At 39.8% G+C, this 24,650-nt stretch overlaps 1 protein-coding gene across 1 annotated transcript; it reads right to left on the reverse strand.

The window, feature by feature from the left end:
• Positions 1-23,144: 23,144 nt before the first annotated feature.
• Positions 23,145-24,443, reverse strand: Sst (somatostatin). Its single transcript, XM_031364657.1, has 2 exons — positions 24,195-24,443; positions 23,145-23,510 (listed from the first exon to the last, which is right to left on the reverse strand). Exons 1-2 carry the CDS (start codon positions 24,330-24,332, stop codon positions 23,298-23,300), a joined length of 351 nt encoding a protein of 116 aa, XP_031220517.1. The 5' UTR covers positions 24,333-24,443; the 3' UTR covers positions 23,145-23,297.
• Positions 24,444-24,650: the final 207 nt, after the last annotated feature.

Here is a 24,650-nt window from a genome sequence, read left to right on the forward strand (position 1 = left end):
ATTGATGTCCAACAGGACCATCCTCTGCCACATATGTGGCTGGAGCCATGGGTTCCTCCATATGTACTATTTGGTTCTTTTCCCAATATCTTAATTATTTTTTCATTTACTCTTCCCTCAATGTCTTTTTTCAAAGTACAAATTGTTTAGTCTATTTTCTGGAAAAGCCTTGAATTGATGTTGTGACTCTCTGTCTAGGTCCTAAGTTAATTTCCCTATCTGTTTATTAGGGACTTCTCTTTGATCATAGGTTCTTTTCAACAGTTTTGCATTTGTGCCATATTACCTACCTTTTTGTTATTCCTTTGCCATGATAATAATAATGATTTGATTTTTTATAGTACTCCCAACATCTTTTCTATATGAGTCTGGGTTCTGATCAGTGCTTTATCTTTTAGTGTTTATTGCTTGCCTTCTAAACTGTGTTCAAACCTGGTTTCATATCTAGTAATAGGAATGATAAGGCCATCCAAAGGGATGTTTTATGTGATTTTAGCTGGGACAGAGCTGTGCTTTGTAATTGTGTTTGTCACAACTCTGTAAGGCGAGAGGAAGGGGCAGTTTCACCTGTTCTCTGTGTTATAATTTTCTGCTTTGTCATCTCTTACTTTCCCAAGAACTGTTTTTAAAGTAGTTTCAGGTTTGCAGATGTTTGAGCTATTATCTAATGTAATATAGTAGATTCCTACCAACATGATAATAAGATGTTGTATAGAAGAATCCACAGATCTTACAGTGAAATCTAAGTGGCACTCACTGAACTGTCTCTAAACCATGAATTTCAAGATATTTTCCCCTTATGTGAAACATGAAGGTTAGTAGTATGTGGAGTTATCAAGTTCCCCTCCCCCAATCAGATAGGAGTCTGGTAATTTGCTTTGAGGGGATACATTGCAACTAAAACCAAGCTTTCCTGGGCATATTGCAGAAAGATTGCTTTTTCCTACCTTAAGCAGGAGTGAATTTGTCTGCAATGTTACGTGTATTAATCTGGTATGGCTCCTACCTGTAAAAATCTAGAAAAGTATGAATATCTTCCTAAAACCAGGCCCCCTAGAAGACTACAATTATCTCTCACTGAGCCTTCAGAAGCATGACAAAATCACAGGTCAGTGTTCCTGCCTGGAGCAATTACGATAGCTTCTGCCTCCGTAAAGTGACCTGGCTGCTGGTCTCTCTGCTTGTCTGTCTCCCCAGTTTGGAGGATGGAGGCTTTCCCTTCTCCTGTAATCTCAGTTCTTCTGTCTCTTTCAATAACTCTTCATTTCTACTCTTCATCCTCTTCCACGAGAATGACCTTCTCTGGAACTAGGCCCCCAGCCTTTACCACTGAATACATACTACAAGTTCTATGGACAAAGCTATATGTATAAAATAACTTTCTAGCATTCGGGTAAAATTCATTCTATACTCAGACAAGAAATAATAAAGAGACACCAATTCTTCTGCACATTTTCCCAACATAAATGCCATACTCTTTTATTAATCTCAGGAAAGCCTCCAGTTGTGGCATTTCTCATCCTTCATGTTCTGTCTCCTCTAAACACAATCTCTTGAGGGGATGGACTCCAAGGTGAAGTGGTCTCTGAATGGCCTTTCCTTCAGTCTCTGCTCCAACTTTTTGTCTATTCATTTCCTTTAGACAGAAACAATTCTGGGTTAAAGATTTTTGAGATAGGTGTATGGCCTCATCCCTTAACTAGGGGGCCATGTCTATCTGCTAGAGGTGGTCTCTTCAGGCTCTATCTCCCTGTTGTTAGGTATTTTGACGAATGTCATCCCATTGGGTCCTGGGAGCCTTTCACTTCCCTGTTGTCTTGGACTTTCTAGTAGTTCCCCCTGTCCCCACTACATATTTCTATTCATTCTCCTGGCTCTCCAGATTCCTATCTGTCTCTTCCCATATATGATCCCGCCCTGTGCCCCACTTCCCTCCCCCTCCTCTTTCCCACCTATGTCCTTCCCTCCCTCTGCTTCCCATGATTATTTAAGTGGAATTGAAGCATCCACACTTTGACATTCTTTCTTGTTAAGCTTCATATGGTCTGTGAGTTGTATTGTGGGAGTTCTACACTTTTGAGCTAATACCCACTTATCAGTGAATACGTACCATATATGTCCCTTTGGATCTGAGTTACCTCACTTAAGATGATATTTTCTAGTTCTATTCATTTGCCTGCAAAATTCATGAAGTCATCATTTTGAATAGCTAAGAAGTACTCCATTGTGTAAATGTACCACATTTTCTGTATCCATTCTTCTTTTGAGGGACATCTGCATTGTTTCCAGTTTCCGGCTATTATAAATAAGGCTGCTATGAACATAGTGGTGTACATGTCCTTTTCCCCATTTTTCTCTTCTATTAGATTCAGCATATCTGGAGTTATGTGGAGGTCCTTGATCTACGTGGACTTGAGTTTTGTACAGAAGATAAAAATGGATCAATTTGCATTCTTCTACATGCAGATCTCTAGTTAGAAGAGCACCATTTGTTGAAACTGCTCTCTTTTTCCCTTGTATGGTTTTGGCTTCTTTGTCAAAGATCAAGTGACCATAGGTATGTGAGTATATTTCTAGGTCTTCAATTCTATTTTGTTGATCTCTCTGTCTAACTCTGTACTAGTACCATGTGGTTTTTATCACTATTGTTCTGTAGTATAGCTTGAGGTCAGGGATGGTGATTCCCCCAGAGGTTCTTTGATTGTTAAAAACTGTTTTCACTATTGTGTTCTGTTGTTGCTGTTGTTGTTATTCCAGATGAAGTTGAGAATTGCTCTTTCTATCTCTATGAAGAACTGAATTGGAATTGTGATGAGGATCATATTGAATCTGTAGATTGCTTTTGGTAAGATGGTCATTTTTACTGTTAATCCTATCTATCCATGAACATGGGAGATCTTTCCATCATCTGAAGTCTTTGTCAGTTTCTTTCTTCAGTGACTTGAAGTTCTTGTCATACAGATTCCACTTGCTTAGTTAGAGTCACACCAAGATATTTTATATTATTTGTGACTATTGTCTCCCTAATTTCTTTCTGAGCCCATTTACTCTTTGTGTGGAAGAAGGCTACTGATTTCTTTGAGTTACTTTCATATCCAGCCACTTTGCTGAAGTTGTTTGTCATGTGTAGGAATTCTCTGGTATAATTTTGGGGGGTCTGTTATGTATACTATCATATAATTCACAAATAATAATATCTTGAATTTTTTCTTTCCAACCTGTATCCCTTTGACCTCCTTTGGTTGTGTAATTGCTCTAGCTGGAACTTCAAGTACTATATTGAATAAATAAGGGGAGAGTGGGTAGCCTTGTTTTGTCCCCAATTTTAGGGGGATTGCTTCAGATTTCTCTACATTTAACTTGATGTTGGCTGTTGGTTTGCTGTACATTGCTCTTACTATGTTTAGGTATGGGCCTTGAATTCTTGCCAAGACTTTTAACATGAGGTGGTGTGCTATTTTGTCAAACGCTTTCTCAGCATCTAATGAAATGATCATGTGGTTTTTTTCTTTGAGTTTGTTTATATAGTGGATTACATTGATAGATGTCCATATATTGAGCCATCCCCGCATCCTTGGGATGAAGCCTACTTGATCATGGTGAATGATCATTTTAATGCATTCTTGGATTCAGTTTGTGAGAATTTTATTGAGTATTTTTTCATCAATATTAATAAGGGAAATTGGTCTGAAGTTCTCTTTCTTTGTTGGGTCTTTGTGAGGCTTAGGTATCAGAATAACTATGGCTTCATATAAATAATTATGTAGTGTTTCTTCTGTTTCTATTTTGTGGAATAATTTGAGAAGTATTTGTATTAGGTCTTCTTTGAAGGTCTGATAGAGTTCTGCACAAAAAAACCATCTGGTCAAGGGCTTTTTTTTGGTTTGGAGATTTTTAATGACTGAATGTATTTCCTTATGGGTTATGATACTGTTTAGATAGCTTATCTGGTCCTGACTAAACTTTGGTACCTTGTATCTATCTATAAAGTCATCACTTTCATCTAGATTTTCCAGTTTTGTTGAGTATAGGCTTTGGTAGTAGGATCTGATGATTTTTTTTTAATTTCCTGAGTTCCTGTTATTATGTCTTCCTTTTCATTTCTGATTGTGTTAATTTGGATACTGTCTCTGTGTCCTCTTGGTAGTTAGGCTAAGAGTTCATGTATCATGTTGATTTTCTCAAAGAACCAACTCCTGGTTTTCTTGATTCTTTGTATAGTTCTCTCTGTTTCTACTTGGTTAATTTCAGCCCTGAGTTTGATTATTTCCTACTGTCTATTCATCTTGTGTGTATTTGCTTCTTTTTGTTCTAGAGTTTTTTGTTTTGTACTGTTAAGCTGCTAGTGTATGCTCATTTTAATTTCTTTATAGAGGCACTCAGAGATGTGAGTTTTTCTCTTAGCAGTGCTTTCATTGTGACCCATAAGTTTGGGTATGTTGTGCCTTCCTTTTCATTAAATTCTAAAAATGTTTTTAATTTCTTTCTTTATTTCTTCCCTGAACAAGTTATCATTGAGTTAAGAGTTGTTCAACTTCTATATGTATGTGGGATTTCTGTTGTTTTTGTTGTTATTGAAGGTGAGCCTTAGTCTGTGGTGATCTGATAGGACAGATGAGATTATTTCAATCTTTTTGTATCAGTTGAGTTTTGTTTTGTGTCCAATTATATTGTCAATTTTGGAGAAGGTACCATGAGGTTCTGAGAAGACGGTATATTTTTTTGTTTTAGGATGAAATGTTCTATAGATATCTGTTAAATTCATTTCTTTTGTAACTTTGTTTGTTTCACTGTGTCTCTGTTTAGTTTCTCTTTCCATGATCTGTCCATTGATGAGGGTAGGGTGTTGAAGTTTTCCACTACTATAGTATGAGGTTCAATGTGTGTTTTGAGCTTTAGTAATATTTCTTTTACAAATGTGGGTGTCCTGCATTTGGGTTATAGATGTTCAAAACAGAAATCATCTTGGTGGATTTTTCCTTTGATGAGTATGAGGTGTCCTTCCCCATCTCTTTTGTTTAATTTTGGTTGAAAGTATATTTTTATTGGATATTTGAGTGGCTACTCCACCTTCTTTCTTTGGGCCATTTGCTTGGAAATGTTTTTCTCCAGCCTTTTACTCTGTGTTAGTGTCTGTCTTTGTCACTAAGGTGTGTTTTCTGTATGCAGCAGAATTCTGGGCCTTGTTTATGTGTCCAGTCTGTTTGCTTATGTCTGTTTAATGGGGAATTGAGTCCATTGATGTTGAGAGATATTAAAGACCAATGATTGTTGGTTACTGTTATTTTTGTTGTTCATACGGTTCTCTACTTTTGTGTTTGTGTGAGAAGATTAATTTCTTGTTTTTTCTTGGGCGTAGTTTCCCTCCTTGCATTGGAGTTTTCCTTCTATTATTCTGTGTATGGCTGTATTAGTTGAAAGATATGGTTTAAATTTGTTTTTTATTTTTCATGGAATATCTTGATTTCTCCATTTATGGTAATTGAGAGTTTTGCTAGGTATAGTAGCCTTGGCTGGCATTTGTGTTCTCTTAGTGTTTGCATAACATCTGTCCATGATCTTTTGGCTTTTTGAGTCTCTGTTGAGAAGTCTGGTATAATTCTGATAGGTTTGCCTTTATATGTTACTTGGCCTTTTCCCCTTATAACTTTTTATATTCTTTCTTGTTCTGCATATTTATTGTTTTGATTATTATGTGATGGAAGAAATTTCTTTTCTAGTGCAAGTTATTTGGTGTTCTCTAGGTTTCTTGTATATTTATGGCTATCTCTTTCTTTAAGTTAAAGGAATTTTCTTCTATAATTTTGTTGAAGATATTTTCTGGCCCTTAAATTTGGCATCTTCACTCTCTTCTATTCCTATGAATCTTAAATTTGGTTTTTTTTCATTGTGTCCTGAATTTCCTGGATGTTTTGGGTTAGGAGCTTTTTACACTTTGTATTTTCTTTGACTGTTATGTCAATATCTTCTATGGTATCTTCCATGCCTGAGATTCTCTCTGGTATTTCTTGTATTCTGTTGGTTATACTTGCATCTATTTCTCCTGATCTCTTTCCTAGGTTGCCTCCCTTTGTGATTTCTTTACTGTTTCTGTTTCTACTTTCAGATCCTTGGTGGTTTTGTTCAATTCCTTTACCTGTTTGATTGTGTTTTCCTGTATTTCTTTAAGGGATGTATGTGTTTCCTCTTTAGTGGCTTCTATCTATTTACCTGTTTTTTCCTGTATTTCTATAAGGGAGTTACTTATGTCCTCCTTAAGGTCCTCTATCATCTTCATGAGATGGTATTTTAGGTCAGAATATTACTTTTTTCAGGTGTGTTAGGGTATCTAGGGTTTACTGTGTTGGGAGAACTGGGTTCTGATGGTACCAAGTGACATTGGTTTCTGTTGATTATGTTGTTGTGCATTCTTCTCTCCACCTGGTTATCTCTGGTGTTAAATGGCCTTGTTATCTCTGCCTGAAGCCTGTGAGCCTGGTTCTGTTGGACCTCCTGAAGTCAGGCTGTCACTGGGTGTGGGAGGGTGTCTGCAGTGCCCAATCTGTGAGCCTGGTTGTGATAGACTTCCTGGGATTCAAGCTGTCTCTGGGTGTGGAAGGGGGTCTGAAACACCAGATCTGTCCTCAGGCAGAATTGCAGGCCTGGAAGGAAAATATGTCTCTAGCAGGGCAAATAGGTTCTGTATCTGCTAGGCTCCATGGAGGTCCTAGTTAGGCCAGATATGGGGCTGGGGGGCTGGGTGTCTCACCTGTGAGCCTGGTAATGATGGACCTCCTGGAAGTCAAGCTGTCTTGGGGGCCTTGGGGAGCTTCTGGAGCATTCCAATTGCTCCCAGGTGCAGTTTTGGACTGGAAGGAACTCCTTACTCTTTTCTTTTCATTTTTCTCATTCTCCATTTCCCTCCTTCCAATTTGAGAGCATCTTCAACCATAAAAACTACTTTGAACTTGGGAATATGAAAGAATAAAAGGTCAATAATTTTTAAAATCTGGAGTTTTCATATTTAACATAAGACATTATTTATACATATTTACTTCTATTCAAAACTGGCACATTGCTTTGAGTCTTTTTGTATTCTTGTGTGTTAGGAAAAATAAATATAGTCTTCTCTATTTTGTAATTTAAGAACAATGTAAGCTTGCCAACTAGCACAAAGTTGTTCATCAGATGTTACACACAGAATGTACTTTTTAGGGACAGTCAGCATAGAAACTCACAGAAACTTGCAAATAGAATTATAGAATCAAAAGTAATTGTAAAACTGTTTGTTCCATATATTTATATAAAACAAATGCTAGACTATTTACATATAAAATAGTTACTGGAACTGTATTCTAACATAATAACATTTTATGTTTTTCTGTTAAAAATAAAATAAATCAAATCAGAGAAATTCACTGCTATTTGGAAAATTGGTTGTAAATTAGACTCAATAGTGCATTGTTTAGTATGTTACAAGATAACTTAGATCTAGGCATGCAGAGGCATCCCAAATAACACACACTGTTATCTTTGCTCTTGGCTACCTACTAGAAGTAAATAGTAAAGAGTTCTTGCTGAAGACATTACACAGCTGTGATGTAGAACATTGGGAGATCCAGGCGGGACTGAACTTAAAGCTTTCCTCCTTGTGGCTAGAACCTATAGTGCCAGAAAGTAGAGGAAAAAAGTGCTGAGGGAGAAAAATTCACTCTCCTGTAGACTGTGACTGAACAATATAGACCTGCCAGGAAGATACCTGCATCAGTGCAGTAGTCACATGACTGTTGGGATGGAGTACATGTAAGCTTAGTCAAAAGTCCAGAAGTGTGGTGGTCACAGTGCCCAGAGGGGAAACTAAGAGGACACTCAGTCCAAATGCTTTCTAAGTATTTATGTCTTTACCCACAGGATAGTGTGGCTCTCAGCCCTGGTCAAAGAATTTGCTTTTTTCAGTAGGTAATGGTTAATAGAGGGGACACATACACACACACACACACACACACACACACACACACACACACATACACACACACACACACACACATGCACACATGCATGCATGCATGCTTGTACATGCACACCAGTTGCTCTGGCACCACTGCCAAACTGGTCAGAAAGCTGAGAATAAGGAGCTGTTGAGTGCTCATGTGACACCAATGTCACCTCCCCCTACCCACCACACACACACAAGGCACTGGAGTCACTGCAGAACAGAAAACAGAGACATTGGAAGAAGCAGAGGAGGGGGTGAAGCAGTGTGAAAGGTTGTCTTCTGGGCATGGCATGGCTGAGAAGCTGAAAGAGTCAGATGCAAATATTTATACCCAACCAATGGACAGAAGCTGCTGACCCCTGTTGTTGAGTTAGGAAAAAGCTCAACGAAGCTGAGAAGGGCGACCTTGTAGGAGGACCAGCAGTTTCAATTAACCTGGACCACCAAGATCTCTTAGACACTGAATCACCAACTAGGTAGTATACAGCACCTGATATGAGGCCACCAACACATACAGTGAAGGACTTTCTGATCTCAGTTCAGTCAGACAAGATGCACCTAACCCTCAAGAGACTGGAGGACGCAGGGAGTGGGGAGGTCTGGTGGGATAGGGGTTGGGAGGGTGGAGATATCCTTATGGATTTGGACAGAGGAGGAGGTATGGGATGTGGAACAGTCAGAAGGTGGACCGGGAGGGGGATAAAATATGGAATGTAAAAAAAAGACTAAATTAAAAAAAAAAAAGATAACCCAGCCAAGTACCTGGAATATATCTTGCTTTTTAAAATGGAGCAGTACATAGATTCTTACTCTGAGAATTTCAATTAACAGTTAAGAATGAGTTTTAGAAGGATAATAACTCCAGGCAGTTCTGGAGTTATTATGTGAATTCTGTAAGTTAAAACAGGACCATCTTTTTTCTTCTAACTACCAATGAAGTGAAAGTCCATTAAAAGAAAAGTTTGTTGGAGCTCTTGATTTTGGACTTTTCAGCCCAAAGTCACATGGGCCCATTGACTTTGAGTAGCTTGATCTGGGAAAGAGTTATAGATAAGCAATGAAGGTCTCTTACCGCCTGACTCACGAGGCTGTGGCACATGGAGTGGATGGCATTGGCCTGAGGTTTATGGAATCAGATCCTACCTTGAGACAAAGACAGTGTGAGCTGAAGAAATATGAGAGAACTGAGTCTGGTGAATTTTCTCCTTCCTATGTATGGATAGGATGTTGTGTGTTTCCTAAAGTTTATGGGGCTCATGGTTGAGTGGTCAGATGGTAACTAGAACTTTGTGGCCTACTGAACTAGGTCAAGCATTCAATCTCCACTGAATCCCAAAAAGAAGTTAGAATATGTTTGTTTGTTTGACTGGTTGACTAAGGAGCATTGACATTTGTAAAAGAGAAAATAAGTGAATTCCAGCATATGATTCATGATCCAGTTTTAGCAGCAAGCTAAATGTGCACCATGGGTTATGTTTAAAAATTGTAGAGCAGTTTGTGTATCAGCCTACACTATTTCAAAGACTGTTTCTTCTGAATTCAGAAAATCTGAGATACTTGTAATAGTAGTATATCCAAATAAGGTATATATGGTTTTAAGACATCTCAAGATAACCACTATTTAGTTTTCTAGAAGTAGGAAGAAATGAATTCATTTTAATATGCTCCAACTACAAGGTCCCTAGAAACTTTATTATACATACACACACACACACACACACACACACACACACACACACACACACATATATATATATATATATATATATATGTCTCCCAATGGGACCTGCAACTTAGCAGTTATGCTAGGTGAACTTCAGGGACCTTCTGTTTCCATCTCTCCAGTGCTGGAATTACAGGTGTATGCTACCAGTCTTGTAATTTTGCCTTGTTTCTAGGGATCAAACTTATGTCATCATATTTTCATGACAAGTGGTTTACTAACTGAACGATCTACCCAACTTCAGATTTAAAAACAATATTCCATTTGTTACTTTATGAAGCATCTTATCAAGATGTTTGGGAAGGCTGTTATGACCCATTCCTCTGTTCCAGTCTTTATTGGTTTACAGGACTAAATGCGACTTCCTGCCTGTGAAGTGAGCCCTATATCCAACCATACAGCAGCAGGTTATACCCATAACTGTTTTGCCAATATTGCACAAATAGGCACATCTTGCCTGGGATTTTGACATGTGGCATATAGTCGTTTCAAAATATTGGTGATATTTCTCCACCAGAAGTTTATATCCTATCAAAGATTTGATATCGAGGGTAAACTGAGGCAGGGCATAGAGTTGGAGGTTGACTAGTCCTGCAAAATGATCCAGGGTGGGGGGCAGTGAGAAACTTTTTGTAGATTCCTTGGGGACCCGTGAAAAAGAAAAAAAATAATAGAATGGGGGAAAAGACATACACACACATACATGCACACACACACATACATGCAAACACACACATACATACACACACACACATACACACACATACATACACACACACATACACTAAGATGAAACAACCTTCAGTAAGCTCCAACAACTAAACATATACACACATATAATCATACATATATACATACATATTCACACATTCCACTTTACACACACACACACACACACACACACACACAAGCATTTGGTGAATGGAGCGAAGCTTCAATGAGCAAACCACAACTTCATTTTTTCTCCTACAGCTTATACATCCCAGCAGAATCTGTCAAGCAGTACAGAAATCACAAAATACGGTTACATTCTATTTTTCTTAAAGTGAATGATTACAATGAGAATCTGTAGGAAAAATATGTTCCCCAATACCCTCACATGATCAAATGGTTTATGTATTATGGACTAAAAAATTATTCCCAAGAATCCACATATATTTGTAACTAAGCAACTTGTTATAGATTAACAAATTGTAAGCAAGCAAGGTAATTTTCTCAGCCAGTTTTTCTTACTGGTAGAGTGCAATTTGTGGTTACAAAAGAAGGATCAATTATTTTATTATTTATCTTAAAAGGTAATCTTATAAAGAATGTTAAGAGAATTACAAATCTAAACTTTTATATGACAAACAATTAGTTATTTCTACTTTAAATCCCCAGGGTACAGATCTGTTCATTAACAATTTTTTATTAAATCATATTAGGAACCTGGGGGCAAAAAATGGTTACAAGAAATCGATCATCAGCTTGATCATCAGCTCAGCTTTAGCAAAAGAAGCACTTCAGTCAATTGTCAGGCTGAAATCATTCTTGTTTCCTAACCTTAAACTCAGTTCTCTCTCACTAAGGTACTGACCAAAGAGCATACACAGGCTGGTCCGAATCCCCTGGCACATATGTAGCAGAAGACTGCCTTGTCTGTCCTCAGTGGGAGAGGATGAGCTTAATCCAGTAGAGATTTGATGCTCCAGGGAAGCAGAATGCCTTGGGTGAAGATGAGTACCCTCTCAGAGGCAAAGGGAAGGAGGGATGGGGGAAGAACTCTGCAAGGGGGAGCTGGGAGGTGGGCAACATTTGAGATATAAATAAAGAAAATTATTAATTATAGTAACAATAGTAAATCTATCCCCACAGAACAAACAAACAAAATATCTCTTTCTCAATAATCAAAAGTGTGCCTTTCTGAAGTTGAAATTGTTCTCTAAGATTTTCTACATCAAAACCACTAGCAAAAAACATCTTAACTTCACTAACAACCTGCTTCTCTACATTCTTTCCAAGGGTGGTGGTTGAGTCATTAATCTGCTCTAACAGCAATGCTTGAAAAAGTTTAATCATTAATATTGTAGGTACAGATGACATTGCCCAGTGAGGGGCTGGAAACCCCTGAGAGTCTCCATATGATTCACAGATTATGAAGGATGTGGTCTGAGAGCAGCAAGCAGAGTGAAACCCTGGATGGAGCAAGCAGGATTAAGTTCTCAGGACACCCAGTCCTTGAGACTCCACCTCTCAAGGCACTCTCATCATGGGGGGTGCTAATCAATGGGCCCCATTCCATAAGTTCTAAAGCTGTTTTACTCTTCCTTTTGCATGACTCCCAACAATATCCTGTTTTCTAGAAGTGTAAAAGTCAGCCAGCAGGAAAGGAGCTTCTAGCTCATGTCCTGTAGCCAAAACATGTAGTGCTCTTAGACATATGCATGTATCATCTGATTCTGGTTCACAACCAAAGGCTTCTGCAATAGCCTTATAGCTTATGGGACCTTAATAGTCTTCCTGTCCAACAACGCATGGGGAGATAGCCTATTTTTGGCACCAAGATTCTTTTTACTTAACAATTCTTTGGCTCCTGGGAGTGTCCTTTTTCAACCATGCATCACATCTTTGTTGAGATCTGTGGTTTGCTGATTTTCCTTTTTTTTTTTTTTCCTTCAGTTGATTTTCCAAAAGATTTTTTTTAACAAAAACTAGCAAGCTCTGTGAAGACCCACTGTTATAAGGGTGCGTGTGTCAGCTATTGGACAACTATGGATATTCTAAAAGTAAGTTTAAGCCAGGCCCAATGAAGCATTAACATATGTCATCACTTATTTAAATTGATTCTCATAAAACCAATGTTGGGCACAGCAGCATGAATGGAAGACATTGCCCCATTCAGCCATCTACAATTCACAAACATTTTCCATAGACCATCCTGTTTTCTCATTCTAAGGTACTGATGCTGCCATGGGGCCATCGTTCCTACTGGTCTTGTGGTTCTTGGTGAATCTGGATTGTACAGCTGGGCCCAGACCGGACCCACGAGGGAGCAGGGTTGTGCTCTGCCCAGCTGTACCTATCCCTGGAACTGGCACAGAGCATGCCTGTGTACCAAACTCTAGGAAAATAATTGCCTACTCCTCGGACAACCTGAGTCCTTTTAGAAACCTTTACTGTTTATTCAGGGATGTCCTTTGTGAATGTTTGTTTTATGTTAACAGCTTCCAGAAGTTCACTAGCTTAGTATTTGAGCTTCTGTTCATATTTTCTCTAGGATTTCTTTCTTGTCACAATTCTTGTATCAATTGTCTTAGAGTGTGGAGGGCAGACTCCCTGTGAGCTCTCTTTTTCTCATTCCTTTGGAATTGTTCTAGGACTTCACAAACATTTTTCATACTGTACAAAGTTATTCATCTGTAGAAGATGCTTCTGCATTTTAGGGACCATGGCCCACCATGGAACTTAGCAAAGCCACTTAGTTCCCTTAGTCTGGGACCACCACTGAACATCTTTCTTAAGTCACTGTGAATACACTTAGGTCCTGCAGTGAACTGAGCATGAAACTCTGTCTCTAATGTCCAGCTAATGTTCAACAATGCCCCCACTCTCCTGTCTTCCACTGAAGATGTCAGCCAGTGATAATCAAGTGTCTCTAATGTCTCATATGAGCCACTTTTGTCATTTCTGTTGACCCATCTGTCTTTATGGAAGCTTTGGCTCAAGAAGTAGTGTATAGTTTTATTACTCTTTCTTTGTTTCCTTAGATCTTCAATGATGCCATCCACCCCACATCTTACTGCCTCAAATGACAGACTATGAGAGGCTCTTTCATTGCTTGTTTAAAAATCCCAACTCAGCCTTTAATCCCAGCACTTGGGAGGCAGAGACAAGTGGATCTCCATTAGTTTGAGGCCAGTATGCTCTACAGAGTGAGTCCAGGACAGTTAGAGCTCTGTAAACTCTGTTTTAAAAACACACACACTCACATACCACCACCACCACCACCAACAACAACAACAACATTAACAACAACAACAACAACAACAACCACACAAGCAAGTAAGTCCTGATCAAGCAGTTAAGATTCCTCAAAATCTCTGGTTCTCATTAGTTTCCTGTACTGGACCATTATTAAGCTCAACATGGGAAATCATGAATTTTCTCTTCCTTTATACTGAAGGTCAAATCTGAGGGGTACCTTCAAACACCCACTTCACTCTCTCCTTTCCACTGTCTGAGTCTTCACCTGAATTCCAGATTTCTGGGTCTTAGAAGGGCTCTTAAACATGGACTTAACTTATATTCTCTTTCCTGTTGTATTTTCAATTAGAAGAAATAGAAACATAGTACCTGTTTCATTTTTCCCTTTCCCATATCTCCTGCTAAATAAGAGGTTAATGCAGAGGAGATAATCTAGGCTGTTTTCCTCTTATAATCCCTCCGTTACTGGAAAAAGTTCTTTCTGGGAATCGAGGCTCATTTACATGTCCTATTACCTACAACACAGGCCATGCAAATGAAGCCACAATCTGCTTATGACCCCTTCCCATACATGCCACTTTCGAAAGTTATAACATATTCTCTGCTTCACCATATGGTTTGGAGGTTTCCTTATATTGGTGTGTTGCCTTTCATTTATCAAGGTGGCATGTCACCCCCCCATACCAAACAGAGGAAGATAGCCTCCTTAGGAACTTTCCTTGGAGACACTCTATTCCCAGATGCCTTGACCTTGATTGTGTGCCCCACCACTCATTACAGGGAGTAATTCAATCCCCACTAAAGCAAGAAGATATACCATCCTATAGCACATGGGAACGGGCAGCAATATTGGGCTTATCCATACATATGTTCCACCCTCATAGAACTCAGCCTTGGTATGATGTCTAACATCACTGCAGAGGCCATATGTTCCACTCCACCTCAACACATCCTTAGTTATATAAGTTCCTAGTCAGATGCCAATTGTGTTGTATGACTTAAAAAATGTCTGTGCACCCTGATAGGGTCCCAATGGCAAACCAAAGAAACCATCTTACCTGAGTTTAGCTTAGTGAAACATTGAGTTACAGGAGCATGAGACAGTCAAAGGCAGCTGCATGCTGACAGCTTCCCTAACAGAGATACAAACTCACGAAAGCCGTATTCCTGGAAGGGCAACAACAGCTTCTAACAGATCTAGCACCATAACTTCCTCCTCCCAGCCATTGTGTATTGCCTCTGTAACCTTGGGGAAAGGCCTTTCAAAACTTGTAAATTTCAGTTGCTTTTCAGTCTTGCAAGTTGTGTTTATTTCCTCACCTTTGCCAGTGCCTTCTTATCTCACCAGGAGGGATTGTTTCTACTCAGAGGAATAGACATAAAATAGCATAAAATATGAAAAGTCTCAAAAAGTCACTGCCTGACACCGTAGTTTGGCAGTAAGTGGCAAATAGAGATGGAAAAGAAGGATAAAGAACTCTGCCTTAGTTAAATTTATAGATCTCAACTTTTAATGCTTACATTTTATAGCCAGTAAATTGCTGTCCAAGGATGGCAATTCTAGGCCACTTTAATGTTTTCCTTCACAAAATGTGTTGTCTGGCCTTAATGCACACTGCAATTGAAATCATTTTTGGTACAGGAAATGTAGAATTAATCAGCAATTAACTGGGCAATGCACTTCATTTCCTCAACTATTGAACTCTATTTTAAAAGCATGAATTTCTCTGAAGTGTTTATTTTAATAATACCATTTACTACTGATCACAATGTCATCATCTTAATGCACCACAGATGTGAGGCTAATAAAAATGAGGCGACTATGTGTGCAATCTGGAATATTCACTTGAGACTCTGTGACACACAGTAACTTCAGTAACATAAATGCTTATTTATACATTTCTTAATATGTATATGTATACATATATAAATACATACACACATATATGTACATATATGTATATATATTTAAAGTTGATTTTAAAAATTTCAAGGGTTACAAAGGTGGTGTTAAGAGAGATACATTGAGGGGAGGATGATAATAGATTGAAGATAAAATATAAGTATAGAAGTGGAATAATAGGAGCAGAAAAACTTAAGCAAGGGAAATCAGGGAGGAGAGTATTAACCTAAGGAATAATACGTGAAGAAGACCCATAGAAACCTTCCATCGTGAAGCTCAGCTTAAAAAGATAATTGGAAGAGATAGTAGAACACTTGTGAATGGGAATTCTGAGGGTTAACCACTTACACAGGGGTAGAGGTGGGGGATCTTGGAGAGTAGAAGGTGAGAAGTGAATTAACAAAAACTAAGAATTTACCAAAAAAAATCCATGGAAACATACTAACTTCAAAACTAACTTCAAATCATAATATCTATTTTAAAAAATTGACTTCAAATGGAGACATGCTGCATGAAAATACAATGCTGTTTCCAGAAAATATGGACTATCATTAAATAAAATTGCAGTACCAGACATGAGTACAATGAATTATTGGTCAGGGAGGACCATATGCCAACAAAAACAATACAAACTATTGCCCTTGCTCTTCGTTAACCACCATAACTAAGTGGTAAGACCCTATTTCTGAAGATGTCATGCATTTTGGTTGTAGGACATAGAGAAACCAATCTCAAATTGACAGGGAAATTCCTCCCTGTTGTCTAGTGTTCATAGTGCCAGAATGTGCTATTCATAACACTGGAGAGAAAGGCGTTAATAATCTCACCCAGTGATGGACCCTGTGTGCTACAACACCAGCCTGCCCAGCAAGATGTTAAGTTACCATCAGTACAATAATGGCATGACTGTTATGAGGTAACGATCTGATTTCTGATGGAATTTGAGGCCTGCTCCAGAAGACAGCATCCATGCCTGTACAGTACTGTAAACCTTGTCCAAAGCCCAGGGCTGGTAAGGTCACCCTAGGCCCCAGACGAGCCATGATATCAAATTGCTTTCTAAATATTGGTTTGTACTGTGGGTCTGGGCCACTGTCAGCCTTGACCAACAATGTTTCTTTTGAAAGTAAGCAGCACCTAAAGAAGAAATTTTCAACTGGTCAAAGTGCTAAGAGACTCTGAGTACTCAGCCCTAAATGGGACATCTTTGTCAGCTTCTCCACAGTAGCTTGGGGAAAACTGGGGAAGAGGAGGAAGGAAAACTGCAAATGCCGGGAGACTGGGAAGACTGATATGAAATGCTGTCTTGTGGAAATGGCATGGCTGTTGTACCCATGCTCTCACAGTAGCTATAGTCCCACACGGGAGCATGCCTCTCAGGATTCCAGGGTGGGGGAGATAGGAACTCCTGAGACCCACGCTAGCTCAGGCACTGTTGGCAGTTAATTGCACCTGGGAAAAGAGAGTTCTTTTTATTTTCTTGTTCTTTTGTGATATGATGTGGCTACTAGCAGGTTTCCCAGACTCCAGTACATGAACACATACCCATGCTCATAGAAGTAGCACTAATTGGACCCAGTAGTGTAGTGTAGTTTTATTTTTAAAATAGATCACATCAAGTTAGGAGGGGGGGTGAGTACAAAGAGGACTGAGAATGGAACTGGAGGAGAAAATGGTGGTGTGTATGTGATCATAATATATTAAATGCAAGTATGAAATTCTCAAAGAGTGAATTTCAAGTTAGTAGTCTAATAAAATAAAGAAAGAAGGAGGAGGAAGAAGATGCAGGAGGAAGAAGGAAATGGAGGAAGATGGAGGACGGAGGACGAAGATGGGGGAGGAGGAGGAGAAGGAGGAGGAGGAAGAGGAAGAAGAGAAGGAGGGGCACAAAAGCATTTACAACCTCTAAATTTCAGGTTTAGTTCTTCCTGGATTTTAGATTCAATTAAAAAAAAAAAAGCTAACAATAGTGTCACGTGCCTAGATTCCAGCTACATGGTTGAGTGATACTGGAACATCACATGTTCAATCCCCAGCTTGTGTAATAGAGTGAGAGTCTGTCGGAAAAAAAAGAACAGATATGCAAACAAACAAGCAATCAAAACCATGAGACTGGGTACTTTACAAGGGAAAGAGCTTTAGTTCTCTTGCAAGGGTTAAAGGTTGAAAATTCAAGATCGGGAGGCCCCATCTGTTCAACTTGTGATGTCAACCTTCTGGCTTTGTCAAAGCACAGCAGATGGTATCATGTGACAGGCCACACGTGTGAGGGAGGGGTCACACAATGAGAAGGAAGCCTCGGGGAAACACCAAGCATGCTCTTTGCAACAATTCATGCTCGTGAGAAAGAGTCATTCCTACGAGACCCAACCCACTTTACAAAATCAGCATTTGCCTCCTCCAGCGTGGGGCCTCCATGGCCCAACCCCCTCTACTAAAACTTTATCTTTTAAAGATTCACAGTTGCTACTGTGATATCAAAGAACAAGCTTCTAAGCCATCAACCACTGAGGGACATGGCTACTACCCAGTGGAACAGCTGACCTGGCCTGCACACTTAGGTCTGCAACCCGTCCATTTGTAACTGTGTCAAGTCTAGCTTTTAGTTGAGCCTGGGAAAGAGGGAGAGGAGTGCTTAAGCCCTGAGGTCCTTAATGCTGCTTCCTTGTTTTCATTCATTCATTTACCAAAGCCAGGGATGTAACGTTTAACATGTGAAAAAGAAAAGTTACAAATAATTCCTTAGAAATAGTGCTTCTAGCAAATTCAGAAAACCAAACCCCAGTCCCAGAGCTCAAGTCTCCTGTTCCTCCAGCAACAATGGAGAAATAAATCTCATTTTTATTGGGCAGAGAACTAAGGATGGTCGAAAGCCAAGCTGTTTTTAATTCACTTGACAAGTTACAGTTTCCCTTCCCCTTCCCCCTAAGAAACAGTGGGAAGAGAATTGGATTAAAAATTAGACACTCCGGTTCCAGCTCTACATCTCTTAAATGAGCTACTGAGTCTGAGATTCATTTCCCTCATCTACAAAAGAGGAATAGCAGCATTCCGCACGTTACCCTATATTATGGTAATGTATACCACACCAGTACCCTATACCTCATTCATTCCATCTGGAAAAAAAATCATTAAGGCTTGTAAACCATTGTTTAAACCTAGTCAGAAAACCTGCTTAGAGAAAAGCATTTCTGATGCCCTCTGCTTTCCTAGCTCTCGGCAAAAACATTCGCAGCAGCGTTTGGTCATCCCTGATGAATGTGTCTCAGTCACTGTACACAGTTCTCTGAAGCCTGGAAGCTTATTACACAAGCATTGCTCCTAAGTTTTCAGAAGCTCTTTAATGAAAAACCAAACACCAGAACTAAAGCATTCACTCTCGCTTATTAAAGAGCAGGGGAGGGTTGGGAGGTATGTGCTTCCTCCTTGTGAAGACGGGGAACAAGACTTCTGGGAAGGTCCCTTAGAAAAGCATGCCAGACCATTTTGAAAATCCATGCCTTCTGGGGCAGCCCCCTCCTATTCCGAGTCAGAGTTATCCTTCACATCATAGGGCTAATGCTCTGTCATGCTTGAGGTTCCTTTCCCCTCCATCAGTACCCTCATCATTTCTTGCTAATGTTTCTCAGCTTTATGCTGCTTTCTTATCCCCTCCCTGGAGCAGACTCTTTGTCTGGTAGAAATTATGGAAGCTGTAGAGTCAAAGTATTTACACCAGAGTAATGAAACCCACCAATTATGGAAAAGGTCGGACTCCTTTGGGGGCAATGGTAACACAATAAGGAGAGCTACCCTGGGGGGATAGCAGGGATAGCACAGGATTTTCCCAAACTCTGCATCAAGTTACTGTGTTATTAGGCAGTTAAAACCATTTCCACCCACTTTCAGTAAATAAGTGAGACGAGCAAGATGATTTTACAGTCCCCTTCACACCGGGCATTCAGAATGACAGGTGTGTATTATGTCACCACAGCAAGGACTTGTGTGTGCACTGAGGACAGTTAGAGCTACAACCAGGAAACCTGAAGAGGTAGCCATTTCATATGTATTTTGGATTTTATTTGCCAGTTATCAAACAGACTTTTTGTGTGTGGTTTCGCCTTGTCTCACTGCCTAGCATGCGTTCTTCTCATCCTGAAATGTCACTGACAGCTCGTGTCTTCTAGTACCCAGGAAATTAGTGGGCGTGAAGCTTCACTCAATAACTGTTTTATTTTTGTTTTGTAAGTAGACACATAAATGAGAAAGGTGAGTGGACATAGCAGCACACACCTATAATTCCAGTGTTCAGAAAGCAGAAGCAGGAAGATTGTAGGTTGAAGGCCAGCCCTGGCTAAGTAATGAAACCATACCACCCCACCCTCCCAAATACACACACACAAACAAGAGTTGTTGATACAGCTTAGCACTGAGGGTTTAATATCTTGTTTGTTCTGATTCAATTTAAATAGAAGGAATAAAAAAACAACCTGCATTTGTATCAAGAACAGATCTTCAGTATGCCAGAATAAACAAACTTAAGAAAAGGGTTAATGTTTCTTGTTCTCTGTAACTGTGACCCCATGATTGGTGGGCAGTAAGTTAATCCCCTTGATGAGATGAGTTAAAGAAAGCTAGAATGGATAAGCTTCATATTTATGCTTCGGTGGTTATTAAACTCATACCAACATACTGGGCCTTTCTGGTCTCTCACCAGCAGCACATATAGTGAACAGTAATGTCAAATCAAGTACTGAAGAGTTTTGTCAACTAGTAAATAGAAATTAGTTTCCTTTGACAGTGAAATTCATAGATCATATATTTCTTTCAGTGAACACTAATATGCATCATATACCATGTGAGGGATGAAAGAGAGGACCGTTCAAGTTTAACAGTACTGGCTATTATCGCAGAGGACCCAAGTTAGATTCTCAGCACCCACAACGGGTGACTCGCAACTACCTGTAACTATAGCTGCGGGCATATATAACTCTTTTGGCCTCTGCAGGGCCCAGCAGAAATACACACACACACACACACACACACACACACACACACACACACACACACACACCATTCAAAATAAAATTCATTTTAGGAAGCAACACTGTATGAGATACTGCATGAACATATGTTTTCCCAGAAGAAGTCCATTTGTGATTGGCAACTCTCCCTCCCACATGCATACAACTGTAGGAAACAGTAGAAAAAAACTATGTAAGCAGTATGGCAGAGATGCATTAAACAATCAGAGAAGGCACCTTTCAATTAACAGCATAGAGCAAGAAATTTATGGGGAAAGAAGCGTATAAAATGGGTTTTAAAGGCTGACTTAGGTTTGGCTCACGGAAACAGGGAAAAACAAAGACCCTTGTATTAGCCACAGCTAGAAAACATGGCAATAAGATTTTAACGCTAGCATTTAACAGTAGCTGGGGCTCATCTGATCCTAAGAACTTTAAAGGCTTGATAAAACAAAGCCTCAGCATGCTGGGGGTGAGGGTGGGGGTTCACTGGCTTGCCTGTTCTTCAGATGGGGAAGCTAAGATCCAGAAAATAACAATGTTTACCGACACTCACTCTCTGAAAGGCACAGCAGGTCCTGCAAGAATGCTGAGGCTTGAGAGAGGGAGGGAGGGAATATCTGAGAGTGTATTTTATTTCATTTTATTTTATTTTATTTTATTGTGACTAGATGATAAGTAACCAGAAGAGTGGACTGATCTTCCAAAAAATCCAATATAGGAGGAGATGGAAAAGTAAAAGGTAAGGGCCTCCGAATTTTTAAATAAAGCAAAATAGAATGATAATATTCTTTGTGTACTTTTCTTTCTCACTAACTTCTAGGTTAGCACAGAAAGTAATGGTTTCATTACTGTATTTTCACACATATTTGTCTTTCTGTGTTGTCTTTCCCCTACTGTTTCCCCCATGACCCATGAAACATTACTGTAAATAAACCGAAATCAGGACTCCTCAGAGACCTTCGTCACTGTCAAGGTATAAAATGTCAGGGAAAACCGGAAGGGATGTTAATCTCCTTTATTTGCAACACCATCTCCTTACAGAGCTGGGACTGAAGACAGGCACGGATGTTCAAAAGCCTTAATGGCATACAAACACTCAGGAGCCCACTTATGTGCAGGTACACAACTGTGTAATTCTTGCTGGTTCCCAGGCTGCTGTTAGGAACTGACACGGAACGATGTTACTGAAAATACGGAATTTCCTCTCACTCATACAGTTCATTTGCTGACCAGAAAACAGTGACTCTGTGTTCTTTTACATAATAAAGCAATACCATCTCCCTGCAGTTTACTGGCAGCCAGGATGCATAAGGCAGGCAGCATAGACATATTCTTTAAATGGACACACACTGACACCCCCTAGATAGTCACCACAGAAGATGCCCCCAAGGCTCCAAATCTATTTGTTTCCATAAAGATTAAAACAACAGATGGACAAGGTGCTCTTCCATCTTTTTTCATGAGCTTCTTGGGAATTAGCATCCACAAAACTACATTCTTATTTAAAATATGCTTTATTAGGCACAAATATTTTCTATAAAATGTGAAGTTCCTCTTTGGTCTTTAATTGTTCCTTTAGTAAATTTTTACTATTCTATTTATGTTCATTTTTTATTTGGTTTTTTATACCAACAGCTGAGAGTTAAAACACATGTTCCCTAAAGACTTCTATTCCAGTGCTCTATGGGTTAAATTATCAATATTTTAATCTTCATCTTGAACAATCCCGTTTAATATGTTGTTTAATGTTAATTATAGATGTAATTTATTGATCATTTATTATTGGAATTTTGCTTTTTATCTGACTTCTATATTGCTAAATTCAAAAAGGCTTGAGATGTCTCTTCCAGTGAGTCTGTGGTAAGAGTTTCAAGCTTTGAGATCTCCAGTGCACTGCAGCATCTGGCAGAGACCCCACACATGTTTCTTGGGACCCAGTATTCCTATGCTTTAATTTTATAACAAAGGGGATAACCTCCCCTATGAAAATAAGGAGTAGGCTTTTTAAATGGAGGCAGCCTTTTAGTCTTTTCCAGATACAGAGAAAATCATCAAAGAAGACATAAAACTGATGGTGTTTCTAGAGATAAATGTTCACAAACAACAACAACAAAATACCCAGATTTTAAAAGCTGAAAGTTTGTTTTACCTATTTAAACCAAGTACTTCTCCTACTTTTTTGATTATTTTCTTTCCAATTTAAATATGTTGAATGTTCTGTGAATCAGCACAGTACACACTTAAGTACTTCAGCCTGCCTGCCCATAAGTTCTAAGACACATTTTGGTAATCCTACTACTATTCCCAAACATCTTTAACATGTAAAGGATGTTTATGACAGCTGTTCCCAATAGCCATCATCCGGATACGTGCTTCGATTTATACACATTTGAAGTTGTTCAAGTTTTAAAGGAGCAATCATTTAAAGTCTAATGCTTATTACCACAGGGAATTTTCAATACATATTTGTGTGCATTGGCATGTACACCTAAAATATGTTTACAGAAACCACAACTCATGCTCAGCATGTATTTCTGAACAAAACAATTTACTCAATAAGAAGCCACACACTTGTTCTTCATAATTTCACCATAATTTTATTTTGTATTTACAGTCTTCAATTTCTAACTCAGGGTCTAGTTGAGCATTAGAGGCTGGGAGTTAAGGAAGAGACATGGGGTTCAGAGGAGAGAGATCAGAGGTCTGGCTGAGACATCAATATTAAAGTTAACAGGATGTGAATGTCTTCCAGAAGAAGTTCTTGCAGCCAGCTTTGCGTTCCCGGGGTGCCATTGCTGGGTTCGAGTTGGCAGACCTCTGCAGCTCCAGCCTCATCTCGTCCTGCTCAGCTGCCTGGGGCAAATCCTCAGGCTCCAGGGCATCATTCTCTGTCTGGTTGGGCTCGGACAGCAGCTCTGCCAAGAAGTACTTGGCCAGTTCCTGGATAGGGCAGGGAGAAGAGCAAAAAGAGGAATGGGAGAAAGGAGAAAATGTGGTTTGAAAATAAGATGCAATCACTCAAAATCCAGTTTTCACAAGAATATTGGTGATTGCTATATTCACTAGATTATGCAAGGGAAAAAGAGCTTCTACAAACACAAGTCTTTCAGAAAGTGCTCTGCCTTAAAACACAGAGAAACCACGGATGATAAGAAGTCGTTTTATAAATACATAGAATGCCAATAGTTTGCGCAGATCCATTTTCCTTTGATGAGATAGGAAGTGGACCTGAGTTCTTGCCGGATTTTTTTTTTTAAAGGTAAAGGCAAACTTCCTCAAGGACTGAAGAGCCTCTTACCCCAGCCTCGTTTTGTGTAATACCATTGCGTTTCAGCACCTGGGTCAGCAACCCTCGCGCCAGCACCAGGGATAGAGCCCAGTCTCTCCTACCCGCTTTCTGAATTTTCTTGAAAGCCAGGGAGGAACTTACCTGCAAGGTGACCACCTGTGCTGATCAGTTCTGGAAAGAGTAAGAGAAGACCCTATCTTCAAAAGTTTCCCTTGGAGCTCAGGGGTTGAGCGACTCTGAGAAGCGCCCGCTAAACACCTGTCGCAGGGGCTGCAGCAGGACTAAGGGGAAGGCTGGGGAATTCGCAAGGGGGACAGTCCCAGCCATTTCCTTACCTGTTTCCCGGTGGCAGCCGCCAGAGACTTCTGCAGAAACTGACGGAGTCTGGGGTCCGAGGGCGCGCCAGTGACACCGCCCAAAGCCAGGACGATGCAGAGCGCGGCCAGCGCGCACTGGAGACGGCAGGACAGCATCTCCCCTGCCTCAAGCAGCCAAGCTGGAGCGCGGTGGGTCAGTCTAGTGGCAGGTCCGCAGGCAGCAGCGACGGCTCTGGTAGCGTCTCCTTCAGCCGCTATTGAGCTCTCCACGGTCTCCCCTTTTTAAACTCTCTCTCTGACGTCAGCCGAGGAGGCGCCCCCAGATCTCACCAGTGCTTTTACGCACCATTAACTCGCAAAATCAATCTCAGAAGTGAGGGGAGGCGACACGATCTAAAGTGGTTTATTTCTTTTTAAAGAAAAAGAAAGCCTGCACCCACGCAGGCACATGAAATTCTCCACGCCACACAGACC

This window comes from Mastomys coucha, unplaced genomic scaffold (genome assembly GCF_008632895.1).
Source record: "Mastomys coucha isolate ucsf_1 unplaced genomic scaffold, UCSF_Mcou_1 pScaffold12, whole genome shotgun sequence".
In the NCBI taxonomy this organism is placed as follows: domain Eukaryota; kingdom Metazoa; phylum Chordata; class Mammalia; order Rodentia; family Muridae; genus Mastomys; species Mastomys coucha.

Coding starts and splice junctions, on each gene's coding strand:
- Sst (XM_031364657.1), bottom strand. CDS start 24,332: ATGCTGTCCTGCCGTCTCCAGTGCGCGCTGGCCGCGCTCTGCATCGTC. Junction 23,511..24,194: donor CGGCTGCCACCGGGAAACAG/GTAAGGAAATGG, acceptor TGCCCTATCCAG/GAACTGGCCAAGTACTTCTT.